Raw genomic sequence first — 12,174 nt, forward strand, 5'->3', positions numbered from 1 at the left:
ATTGAATGACATGACCCATATTTGAGGAATGGACTAAAGAGTAATTTGCTTGGAGTGTCAACTGAAGAACAGTCAGATCCATGTTTTAGAGCTTTAAATGCCAAGTAAAGGAGTTAGATTTTACTTGTTAGATGCTAAATGTTTTTGAGCAAGGCAGGAATATTTTAAAAAACTTTTTGATGATGGTTGATAATTTATTGGTGATGGAAGAGGCGAGAGACTGGAAGTTTAGAGACTGGTTGGGAAGCTTCTGTAATAGTCCAGGTATGAGACAATCTCAGCCCTGCAGTGACAGCGAGGACAGAATGACTGACCATCCAGACACTATAAAGAGCCAGCAAGAACTGCATGGCTGTGGATCTTGAGGAAGAGTCTAAGAAAATTTCCTTCCAAATATCTAATCAAGAGAAAATTTAATAAAATTTTCAGGTAGTTAGTTGTTATTATTTATTTTTTGTTTAGAGTTAACACAGTCTTTTAATGCTGCCTCCCCAACAAAGTTCTGAAAACTTTCTTACTGTATTCGAATAAAACCTTGAGTTGCTCTAAGGAAACTAAAGAAAGCAATTGACCTTTTAGACAAAGAGTCCTTTGTTCGTCAGAAACGTGGACTGTTTGTCTTTTCAAATGGGTGCATGCTACAGTTAACACTTCACAGGGAAAACCTGACTCCAAGGAAGACTTTTGAAGATAGTACATTAACAACAAATTATTGGGTGTAGCTCACCTGCCTGTTTTCTTCATCCTTCCCTTAAAAATTTTTCATTAATCCAGATTTCTGAGAAGCACGAATTATTTAATTACATCATATATTTTTTACCTTTAATGTATTTCTACAGGAAACAAAAAACCTTTTTTTTTTTTTGTAAGAAAAGGCCATAATATATATTTTTGACAACTTCTAATATCGCTTTGGCTATGTGGGCCATTTTTAATTGATGGCACTCTCTCTCTCCCCCCAATTGCAAGTCTTTCTCTCCAAAGCAGCAGATTCTTCACTCAACCAATAATTGAGCATCTAACATGTGCTGTGATTTCCTATAACGTCTTTCAAAGTCTGTTTCTTAACTGTATGTCCTTCTGTACAATCAGCACCTTCCTTCTTTGAGGATGTTGTTTCTGGAGTTTTTGATGCGTGTGGTTGTTCCCAGATACTGGGATTTTATAGTAAAACATCAGGAGACTGGAAGAGAAGTTGCTCCTAAAAGCTGGTCTGAGGGCAGGTAACGAAGAGTCATTTCTAGGACCTGACGGAAAGAAGGGAACTTTACTCGGGAAAGAGCACGTGGGTGGGAAGAGGAGGGGAGTCCGTGGAGGTGAGGGCTGGCATACGCTAGCGCCCGTGGCTCTCTCTAGACCGAGGCTCCACCACCCAGGTGGGCGGGCGCCGGTGGCCTGGAGCTCTGCCCTCGCGCCTCTCCATGTCCCTGGTCACCTACCTCCGCCGCTCCCCCGGCTGAAGCTCCCAAAGTTTTCCTGCAGCTGGGAGAGGAAGGGTGTTATTAAGTTTAAAAGGGAAGTCCCTCCTCCTTCCCGGATTCCGATTGGCCAGGGCCGGCCCCACCCCCGCCAGGGCAGCTGGCCGATTGGCTGCGGGAGGGGAGCTCCGCTGCAGGCCCGGAGAGGTCTGGCGCCCCGGCCCCCAGGTGGCAGGTGGGGCCCGCGCCCAACCCGTTGCAGGCGTCGCCGCTGCCTCCTCCTCCTCCTCCTCCTTCTCCTCGCGCGCTTCAGCCCGCAGACTTTAAGCTTCGCGCGGGGCCGGGCGCGCGACTGCCGAGAGTTGGCCATGAAGAGCCTCAAGTCCCGCCTGAGGAGGCAGGATGCGCCCAGTCCCGCGTCGTCCGGCGCCGCCGCCGGCGCCGCCGCCGCCAGCGCGGTGAGTCCCGCGGCCCGCGCGCGTCCCGGGCTTCCCGGCGCTGCGCTCCCGGGAGCCGCGCAGCCTTCCTCGGTTTTGGGAGCTCGCGCGCTTCTTCCTCGGCTTGCCCTCAGCCCGTCCCTCCTCGGCGGCCCTGGCGACTCTTCCCTCAGGCCGGGGCTCCGCGTCAGCCCGGAGACCCTGGGATCCTCCCCGCCGCCGCCCCCGAGCTCTTCGGGTCCCTGCCCCGCCCCTCAGCCCCGAGTCTCCGAGCTACTGGAAGAAACCCCGATGCCGCACGATTATCTCCTTTTCCTTCTAAATCCCGCCTTTCTGGATCCCCCCGTCCCTCCCCTCTCCCGGCGCTTATCCCGCTCCCCGCGCTCGCTCAGTCCGGGCCGGGATCCGCGCCGGCAGTCCAGGTGGGCAGGGTTGCGCCTCCCTGCGCCCTCCCGCGCGGACTCCGGACCTTCCTCGGACCTGAGACTCCGAGCGTGAGCCCTGCCAGGCTCGGGGGACGTCGTGTGCTGGCCGCCGTCCCTGACACTGGGGAAGTTGATTTCTGAGTGAGGCAGAGGGAATCAGGCGTAGTTGTAAAGACAAAGTCCCACGTGAATGGTGACCCTGGAGATGGCGAAGTCGGGAAGGTGATTGTCATGTCGAGCCGTGTAAATCTCACCTGTGGGGCAGATGCGTGCGGGGCGTCTATTCGGTGATGTCTGCAGCCCAGCCACAGTGTGCAAGCGAAGGAGTAGTCAGGGCCTCTCTTTAGTTGGCAGGAGACCAGAAATCTTGAGAAACAGCCTGACCACAGATGTTGGGATTTAGATAATTTGGCAGATTAGAAGAAGGGTGATATTATTAAAATTCTGTATTGTCAAATAAATGCTATTAAAAAAGTCTTTAAGAGTCAAACGTAAAGGAAATGTAATGCTCGAATTGCCCAGATACTTAGTTGGGGAATGGACCTTTATAATTTTACACGGATTTTGCCGAAGGATTACTGTCTGTGCTTTTTATGAGAATACTAATTAATCTGTTTCTGCTTTTGAGTTAATTCAGAATTTTGCCTTTCTCTCCACCTGACTATTTGTAGGATTATTTTACTTGGACATAAAAGAAATTGTGGAAGGACTGGACTTTTTAATTCTCACTTAAGAATAAAAGAGTGGATTCAGATGACATGATATTTGATGTTTAATAAAGTATGCAGTTCTTTTATAAGATCATAGAAAAGAGAGATTACTGTGTTTCACTTTTTAAAAAACAGTAATTGGCAGCAATGTCATTTAGTGATATTGGAGGTCACTATACTTGAGATTCAACTTCTTTGTAATGCATGTTGTGCTTTGAGCTTAATTAAACACTTTTCTAGGTTTATTAGCTATATTTTCCCCAGGTTTATTTGGTTTGCGCTAAGGATTTACATCCCACTTGGAGGTTTATATACCTTAATTTTATCCTGTTTTCTCTTCCAGAAACGCAGTGTTTGCTAGTTATTGGTATTATCAGCATGCCAGTTTGCATTTTATGCATTTGGAACATGAAGTGCATCTCTCTGAGCTTAAATCTGTAGCACTCACTAAACTGAGCATTCTATTATTTTTGTTAAAATAATGGCATAAAAATAAAGAGAAATACATGGTATAAAAAAAGAACCTGTCTGCTTAGAAAAAGTGAACATCTCTCTAAGTTAAATATTAGCATAAGTTTTGTAAGATTTTAAAATGAAAGTAAATGAGTGTGGTGACTAATAAAACCAAGCTTTGATAGAATAAAACGAATGTGCCGGAGAAATATAAGTAGATTCCTTCTACTTTTCAATCTGTAAACCATAATGCCTGATTTGGTTGTGTACATGTGTCCGTATTCCTATGATTGAGCCTCTCTTTTTTTCTTCTTGCCTTTAAAGATAGAATTTTATTTATTTTTGAGTAGATAATATAGCACATAGTTTAATATTCGAAAGGAGGAAAAATATTTACAACAAAATGTTCTTTCACCTCATCCTTCAGTTATCCTACCCCACTTCCTTAGAGGCCACTGGTGTTATTAGCAGTCTGCATGTTCCTCCAGAGAGGTTAGGACATACAAGCAAATGTGATTACAAATATTCACCCTTTATAGAAGTAGTAGCACATTGTACTTGCTGTTCCATATCTTGGGTTTTTTTTTTTTTTTTTTTTTAACTGTAAATATCTGGATCCATTCAGAGCTTACCCATTCATATCTTTTGCTATAATATACAAAGTTGTGATGAATAAGCTTGTATTTTTCATTGTGTCAAGTGTGTGTGCATATGTGTGTATGTAACTGTAGGATCAATTCCTAAAAGTGGAATTGCTGGGTTAAAGGATACGTGCAATTTTAATTTTGAAGGACATTGTCAGATTTCCTTTTATTCATGCAACCAGTGTTTGAGAAATTATCTTTTTCCATGCTTTTATTAAAAGTCTGTTCCAATTTTTTAATCTTTGCTAGGCTGGTTGGTAAAATATGGTATCTCAGGATACTTTGGATTTGTATTTCTCTTTTTATGAGTGAAGTTGAGCATCTTTTCATAATTTCATGAGCCCTTTGCATGTTCTTTTCTGTTTACAGTTTATCCTTTCCTTTTTTCTGTTGAGTTGTTGGTTTTTTTACCTATTAATTTGTATGTACTTTATGTTAGGGAAATCAACCCTTTTAATATGAATAACTAATATTATTTCTTAGTTGGTTATTTGTCTTATGACTTTTTTATGGTGGCATTTGCTATGCAGAAAGTGGTTATTTTTATGCAATTGAATTTATAACTTTTTATTTTGTGACTTTTAGATTTATGTTATAACTTGGCCTTTCTACTCTGCAATATTTAACAATGAAAAAAATCCCTGTAGTTTCGTCTAGTTTTTTTCCTTTTCTTTTTTTTACATTTAAGTCTTTGATACACATATAATTTATTCTGGTGTAAGGTAAGAGGTATACAACTTTCTTTTTTCTCCCTCCCTTTTCCCCATGGTTACCTAATTTGAATCTTAAGACATTCATTTAATTATCATGGAAATGATCACAATTTGCTGTTCACAACTTTGATTTGAGAAAAAATTTAAAAATGTTTATTTCATAAATAGTTTTCTTTGTGTATTTATTTAAGCTTATTATCTGAAGAAGACACATTAGCGATAAATTGAGATATGTGAGATTTGTAAAGATTTTATAACATAGTATGTGAAATATAGCATATTAGCTTAACATGCTAAATTATAATTAAGTGCAGATTATGTGCAGAAAAAAATAATTTTAAGTATTCTGAATAGTACCATTGTTATAAATATGCCAATGAGTTTAGAGTTTGCTAAATGGGGATGTGTTTATACACATATAAATAAGTTTAGTTTGTAATTATAAATTGTGGGTAAAATACATTTGAGGATTAGGCTTTTACTAGTCAAATCTGGAGATATCTGCATCTGTTAATCATAAACTGGGACTGTTTTTGTTACATTTATTTTTAATTATTCACTAAATTGGAGCTTCAGGTATCTGAAAGGGATAATTAAATAACTGTAAATACTATGTCAGATCTAGTCAATTATATGTTTACTTAATTGTACAAGCAATTATATGTACAGTGAGAATAGGCTTGTTTCGTTTTCTACCTAGTTCAGATTAGGAAATTTGAGTAATTAATATTGAGGGACTATAATTCCAAAACTAGTAGAAGTGCTACAAACAAATATAGTAAGCAGACGTTTTGGAAGGCGGTTCCACTTTAAATTGTACCTACTCTTAATATTTGTGGCAGAGTAAATTCTTGATTGTAAAAGTAATCGCTAACCTGGGAGTTTCTGCAATGATTATTTTTGCTGCCCTTTCTCTAGGCTACTCTTAAAATGGGGCAGTGAATTTTATAAATCAGCAACTAAATATGTTCTAAAGCAACTTGCTAATAGTCCAGCACCCTGAAAAAATATTGGTGTTTCTAAAAGAATTTAGAATTACAAATACAGCAACTGAAAAAAAATCTTAAAGAAACTTCTTTTGGTTGCCACTAAGAATGTTAGTTTGAAATGTTTAGAAAGCATAAAGAGTGCTTTTTAATCACATTTCAGAACATGATTTTGTTTTAGTTGTGATTTTGAGAATGAGGACTTTGTGTTTTCCAGTCAGGGATTTGGGAGTGTGTAAAAAGATGTTAATGTTATTATTATAGCAATGATTAATGTGATTTTAGTAATGTGAATAATTAAGATCACAAGTTTTCAGTTTAAACTCGTATGTAATGAGCACTATTTACTCATTATCATTAAAGATTCCAACCTTTAATTAAAAATTCTTACCTTAGTTAAAGCTTTATTTAGACAACTTCCTATGGTTGTCCCTGCATTGTATTTCTTGTGGTTCTTGAAGGAGGATTATGATAAAGAAGCCCTCTTTTTTACTCTTCAATTTTAACCCCAGTCTAGCAGCAGGTTTACCCAGATCATCATTCTGATTTGAATTGCTGAATTTTATTGTAATACCAAAGCAGACTTGCTTTGGTAGGTCTTTTGGTACATAATGAGTCCAAGAATTTAAGTGATGAGTAGTTAAGGATTTTAATTACTTCTTTTAATAAGGATAAAGTAATGATCGTATACTTTTATTTATTATGCATTATACAAATTCAAATTTAAAATTATTTCAGGAATTAGACTTTGCTCAGTAGTTACCTTATTTATTTGAAAGCACATAAATTAGACCCAAGAATGGATTAATAATTAGGTCCTCTTTGAAAAAATGGGTAATTCCAAGTCAGGAGCAAAAAATGTGCAAGATGACCCCGGAATCCCTTCAGGCTAAAATGCAAGGAAGCTATCAAAGACTAGGACTCTGGAGCCAACTTGAAGAGGCGCCCACTTGGCCAAGGGTGGGACAGTTTGGTCATCAATAAGGATAACAACTGCAGTGGACTGAAGTATTTAAATCTATGAGTTCATAATGATGATTAAACAAATAAAAACAAGTTATCACTTAGAATGCTACGAAAACAAGTTCTCACTTAGAATGCTAGGAAACTGATGCATTCTTTTAAGATCCGGAAAATGAAGGGAAAGAATAAAACATTTATTGTGCTTTTCCAGTGTGAATTGTATCTCAGGGTAACATATGGGGGAAGTTTCTCTTTTATAAAGGGTATTTTATCCTAGCTAATAGATGAAGAAGGGATGATAGAGTTAATATCTCATGTATTTTATCCCAGCTAATAAATGAGGAAGGGATGATAGAATTAGCATATAATGATTTTACAACTCCTAATGAATTAATGGATCTAGAATTTAGACAGTGATCATCAGATGCTACTAATGTCTCAGAAAGAAAGACAAGTGGACATAAATTATCTCCTGGTGGAAATATTCATTACCACCTATTAGCAGTCTTGCCAAAAGAACCAAACCTGAATATGATAGCCCTTTAGATGTAACCACTATTTTATAGAAACTACAGAAGAGAAACCTAGAGATCATAAGATTTAAGAGATTAAAAGACATATTAACCAATCACAATGATGGACTTTATTTAGATACTTATTAAATAGTTGTAAAAATACAGGTTCGTAAGACAATTGAAGAAATGTCAACACCAACCAGATACTTGATGATATGGAATTATTATTCAAAACATTTAAATGTGACAATTGTAGTGTTATGTTTATGAAGAGCCTTTATCTTTCAAAGAAATATTTAGAAGTACATTTACAGATGAAATGATAATGAAGTCTAGGATTTGCTTCGAAATAATCTGGGGGTGGGTTGGTTGGTAGTAGGGGTAGTGAGTGGAAGGTTATAGTTGAAATAGGTTTGGTCATGAGTTAATAATTGTAGCTGGGTAGTTCATGATACTGTTGTATTTACTTTTGTGATACTGTTGTATTTAGCATGGGTCCTAATATTTCTATGATAAAGAAAGATCCAGTCACAGCCTTTAAGAATTTTAAGGGAGCTAGACATAATAATATAACAATAACACAGTATGTTAAAAGACATATTAGAGGTCTGTATAAATTGCTGTGAGAGCACCAACGTGTAAGGCAGGGTCAGGGGAAAAGGTTGAAAAGGAAAGCTTGAGCTTGGGCCAGAAAGCTGATTCGAATGGCTTTCCAGGCAGGAGTGCGGTAGTGTGGAGCTGTGAAATTACAGCCCACTGAGGGGGCATCAGCTTTGGAAACTAACTAGTTTTATGGTAGGAGATGGCACGGATGAGGCATTGACTAATCTTCAGATAAGAATTTGTGGAAGTGGGAGATGTGGTGGGTTAATGGGAACAAAGCTACAGGTAGATAAATGAACAAAGTCTGATGTTCTTGGCTGTCTAGAGCTAATAACATCATATTGTGTATTTCCAAATAGCTAGAAAAGAGGATCTTGACCATAATCATGACAAAGATAAATATTCAGGGGTTGGACATTCTATGTACCCTAAGTGAATTATTGTATAATATATGCATGTATTAAAACAACATACTGTACACCACAGATATGTACAATTCAATTTTAAAATAAAAAAGAATTTCAGTGAAAGTAAGGAGTTAGAGGACTGCAGCTTGGAGATTATAATCAAGGAAGGTTTTTTTTTTTTTTTTTAACTTGAATTAAAATTTTTAATTACTTGACAAGTTTAAGCCATTGTTTAGAGAGATCTCTTGACCACAGTTTGTTAAAGTTTCATCTTTAGAATTATCCTAATAGTGACAACAAACTTACCTTTCCTCCCTAGAATTAGCTAATAGCCAGCAAAATTTTGTTATCAGTGCTGTTTAACTTACAGTTATATCCTTGGTGAAGAAATCTAGATCCAAGAAGAACAGATTTAAATATAACTCGTGTACTCTGTCTGTTTCATCTCTATCAGATGGAAACCTTTACTGTCCTATGATAGTTATGCAAACATTCGTCTTTCCTGCCACCTAAGAGATATATCAAATTGTTGAAGTTTGCACGTATTTGAGCTTATTGACACGAGAGAAGTGAAATTGATTTCTGTAGGGAATTTGCCTAAAAATAGTTGGTTGAAATGCACTTCCTGAAATTATATGCAGAATGATAGGACAGTATACTTATGTTGCCTTATTTTCCTAAATCGTAAAATGATTAAAAGTTTTATATAGTTATTGTATTAATCTGTTTCTGTTGCTTATAACAAAATACCTAGAACTGGGTAATTTGTAAGAAAATGAAATTTATTGCTTACAATTTCAAAGACTGGGAAGTCCAAAGTCCAGGAACACATCTGGTGAAGGCCTTGGTGGTGGTGACAGTGAAGTATGAGTCTCACATGGCAGAATGGTGGAGCAGAGAGAGAGCTCCTCATGTGCTCTCCTTTGAAAGCCCTCAGAACCACACCCGTGACCACCATTAAACCATCAAATGGATTAATCCATTCACTGTGGTCCTCACAATCTAATCACCTCTTCAAGGCCCCACCTTTCAATGACCATAAAAGGATTTCCCACCCTCAACAATTACAGTGGGGATTAAGTTTAAAAGAGTTTTGGGGGACATTCAATCCATTGCAGTTACATATTAAAAGTAATATCTCTTCTAGGCTTAAAAATATAGTACAAAAACACAGAATAAATTGGATTGTTTATAGTAAAAAAACCAGTTTTGTCTGTTGGCCTTAGTTTGTTCCCAGAAATCCTGAATATTGTTGACATTAACTAATTTATTTCCAAATGATATATCTTCAAAATGATGTACAGAAGATGGATTGATGTACTTGAGTGGCAAAAGGCTCTGGCAAAGGATGGAATATGATAAGTTGTGGTTACATAGTCGAATTAGAACTGGTAAGTGCACTTGAGAGAGAGTAGGTATATGACTCAGTTAGGATAAATGGCTGTCTATTGTTTTACCCCCTTCCCCCCCATAAAAGTCATAGATGTTCATTTTAGAAAACAAAATATAGTTGAATATGAAGAATAAAACAAGTCACTTGTAATGCCAATCAATATGCCATAAACCAATTGTTATGCTCTTTTTAAGGATTCCATACTGCCTCTTTGTTATTCAATCAGCATTTAATAACCTAGATACCACGATAATGATGTATTTACAATTTTTTGAATCATATTTTATTCTAATAAACTTTGTACTTAAAAATTATAAGTAATTTAAAATGATTTGGGCAGATACAAAATGTCCCATTGGGAGTATTCAGTAAATGCTAGTGAATTACTTAAAAAGAAATTGCTTATAAGAAATCCACATGCCTCCCCCCGACCCCAATTAACTAAAAAACAGAAAACAGCAAAAAAAGAAATCCAAGTGCCAATGGCCAATACTTATTGAGCATTTATGTTCCAGGCACTGTTCTAGGTGCTTTACATTAACTCAGTCCTCCCAGCAACCTTAAGAAGTGAGTGCTATTGCCATCATTTCAGATGGAAGTTAAACAATTTTTGTGCCCAAGGTGTCATAGCTATTAAGTCCCTCCAGTGGTATGTGAAATTGTTGCATTCCCTACACCCTTCCAATAATGGATACTATTATTTAAAATATATTTATCAACCCGATAGAAAAACATTATTATTGCTTAAATCTATGTTTTTATTTCTAAGGAGAGTGAACATATTTCCATGCTTATTGGCTACCTTCATTTCTTGTTGTAAAAATTGTTTTTCTTGTTTTTGACCATTTTTTCCACCAATGCCTTGTTTATTATACTCATATTCATCTGTGAAGAGCTTTACCTCTTTATTTTTGCTACGTGGCCGATCGTACCTTTGAGAGTAGTGTGTGTCTCATTATAGTTGTGTTTCTGTTACCTGCTTTTATATCTCAAAGTTTTTGTTTCATATATTTAATTTTGTGATAATTGCTGTATTATGATTCTTGGCTATTTTATGGTCATTGTAGAGTGTAACTAGTGGTATAAAAGTCTTTAATTTGTCCTGTTGTAACTTTTGTCTTGAATTCTGCATTTTTGATATTAATACTGTCACTTTGCCTTTTCTGTCTTCTTGCTTTTGTGTGTATTTATGCTTACCCAATACATTATCCTATCATCCTTGGTTTTAGCATTAGATATTTAGGAGGATCTATGGGTGAACTAAGTCCTGAGAATCCAATGGAACTAAAAATCGTTTGGTTTACTGTCGGGGGCGGGGGGGAGGGGTTGGTGTGTGTGTGTATGTGTCTAAAAGGGTATATACTTTTTGGGGAGATGAAACGTCTTTAATATTGACTTTACTGATATGTTGTCAAGGTTTGACATTACTTCTGTAGTAAGGTTTTCCCTTTTGGATGCACAAATAATTTTTATCCCAGTAACTCTTTATTTAATTTTCTTCTTATCAGATTGTGACATTTTCTCTTTATTAGAGAGAGAGAGAGAAAGAGGAAGGGAGGGCATATACATCATGCTTTCTAAACTAAAAAAAGTAAGAGTGTATAATTCTTCTAGCTTGTTTTTGTTATTTTATGGTTTTCTCATCTGCAGGGTGCCTACTCTGTGCATAGGTTGGGGTACTTTGAAAATGAGTGTACAGTGGGGAAGCCTTGTGAGTTTGATTCTAGTGAAGCCAGCACACTCTGATCCTTTCAGTTTTGTACAAGAGGAATAGTCAACAAACACTTGCTGATTTACATGTGAGAGGTCTTTTTAATGAGAGGTCTTTTTTATGATTCATCGCTATTTTTTTGACTGTTAGATTTAAAATATAAATTAACATTTCATATTTTGAAAAAGCTCATAAAATATAGCAGCATTCATGGCAATGGGTAATTTGGTAAGTTACAAAAACGAAGTACTTTTTCAGTCATAGAAAAGGCAAATTAAGGGTCAAAGAGTGTCACTGATAGCTGTTAAAACCATGCCAGTGTGAAGGGGCAGAGTAACATGTTGATACTATAGGGTCAAGCTCTGTAGCTGTGGGTTTGAGTTTTGCCACTACTGTTAACCAGCTTTGTGATCTTAGGCAAGTGACTTAAGTATGTTTGTTTCTTCCTGTGGAAAATTGGATGAATAATTGTACTTCATAGAGTAGTTGTGAACATTAAATGCTGTAAGGCATATTAAGGGCTTGCTTATTAGCACAGTGCCTCTCATATAGTTAACTCAATAAATCTTAGTTCTTATCATTGCTAACTGAAAAATCTCACCAGAGGTCACTCCGTTGTTGTCCTTTATAACCAGATGAACAGCAGTCTTCCTGATCTTTCCCTTTCCAATTAATATAAGCTCTTATAGGCTTTTATATAGTCTAGATTTTCAAGAGATCATCTGCTTTAGCCTCTTGCCCCAAGGGAGATAAGTGGTGTCTCTATTTCAATTTGAAAAGCAAAATTTCTTGAGGG

The 12,174-nt window shown here is 37.3% G+C and overlaps 1 protein-coding gene across 2 annotated transcripts in view; it reads left to right on the forward strand.

Annotated features, from left to right (window-relative positions):
- Nucleotides 1-1,627: 1,627 nt before the first annotated feature.
- Nucleotides 1,628-12,174, forward strand: part of UACA (uveal autoantigen with coiled-coil domains and ankyrin repeats) — a 115,181-nt gene continuing 104,634 nt past the window's right edge. For both annotated transcript variants that reach the window (XM_063089658.1, XM_063089659.1), the window contains exon 1: nucleotides 1,628-1,876. In XM_063089658.1, the coding sequence (XP_062945728.1) occupies nucleotides 1,787-1,876 (90 nt within the window). In that variant the 5' untranslated portion in view covers nucleotides 1,628-1,786. The remainder of the gene's footprint in view (nucleotides 1,877-12,174) is intronic.

This window comes from Cynocephalus volans, chromosome 3, assembly GCF_027409185.1.
Source record: "Cynocephalus volans isolate mCynVol1 chromosome 3, mCynVol1.pri, whole genome shotgun sequence".
Lineage (NCBI taxonomy): Eukaryota > Metazoa > Chordata > Mammalia > Dermoptera > Cynocephalidae > Cynocephalus > Cynocephalus volans.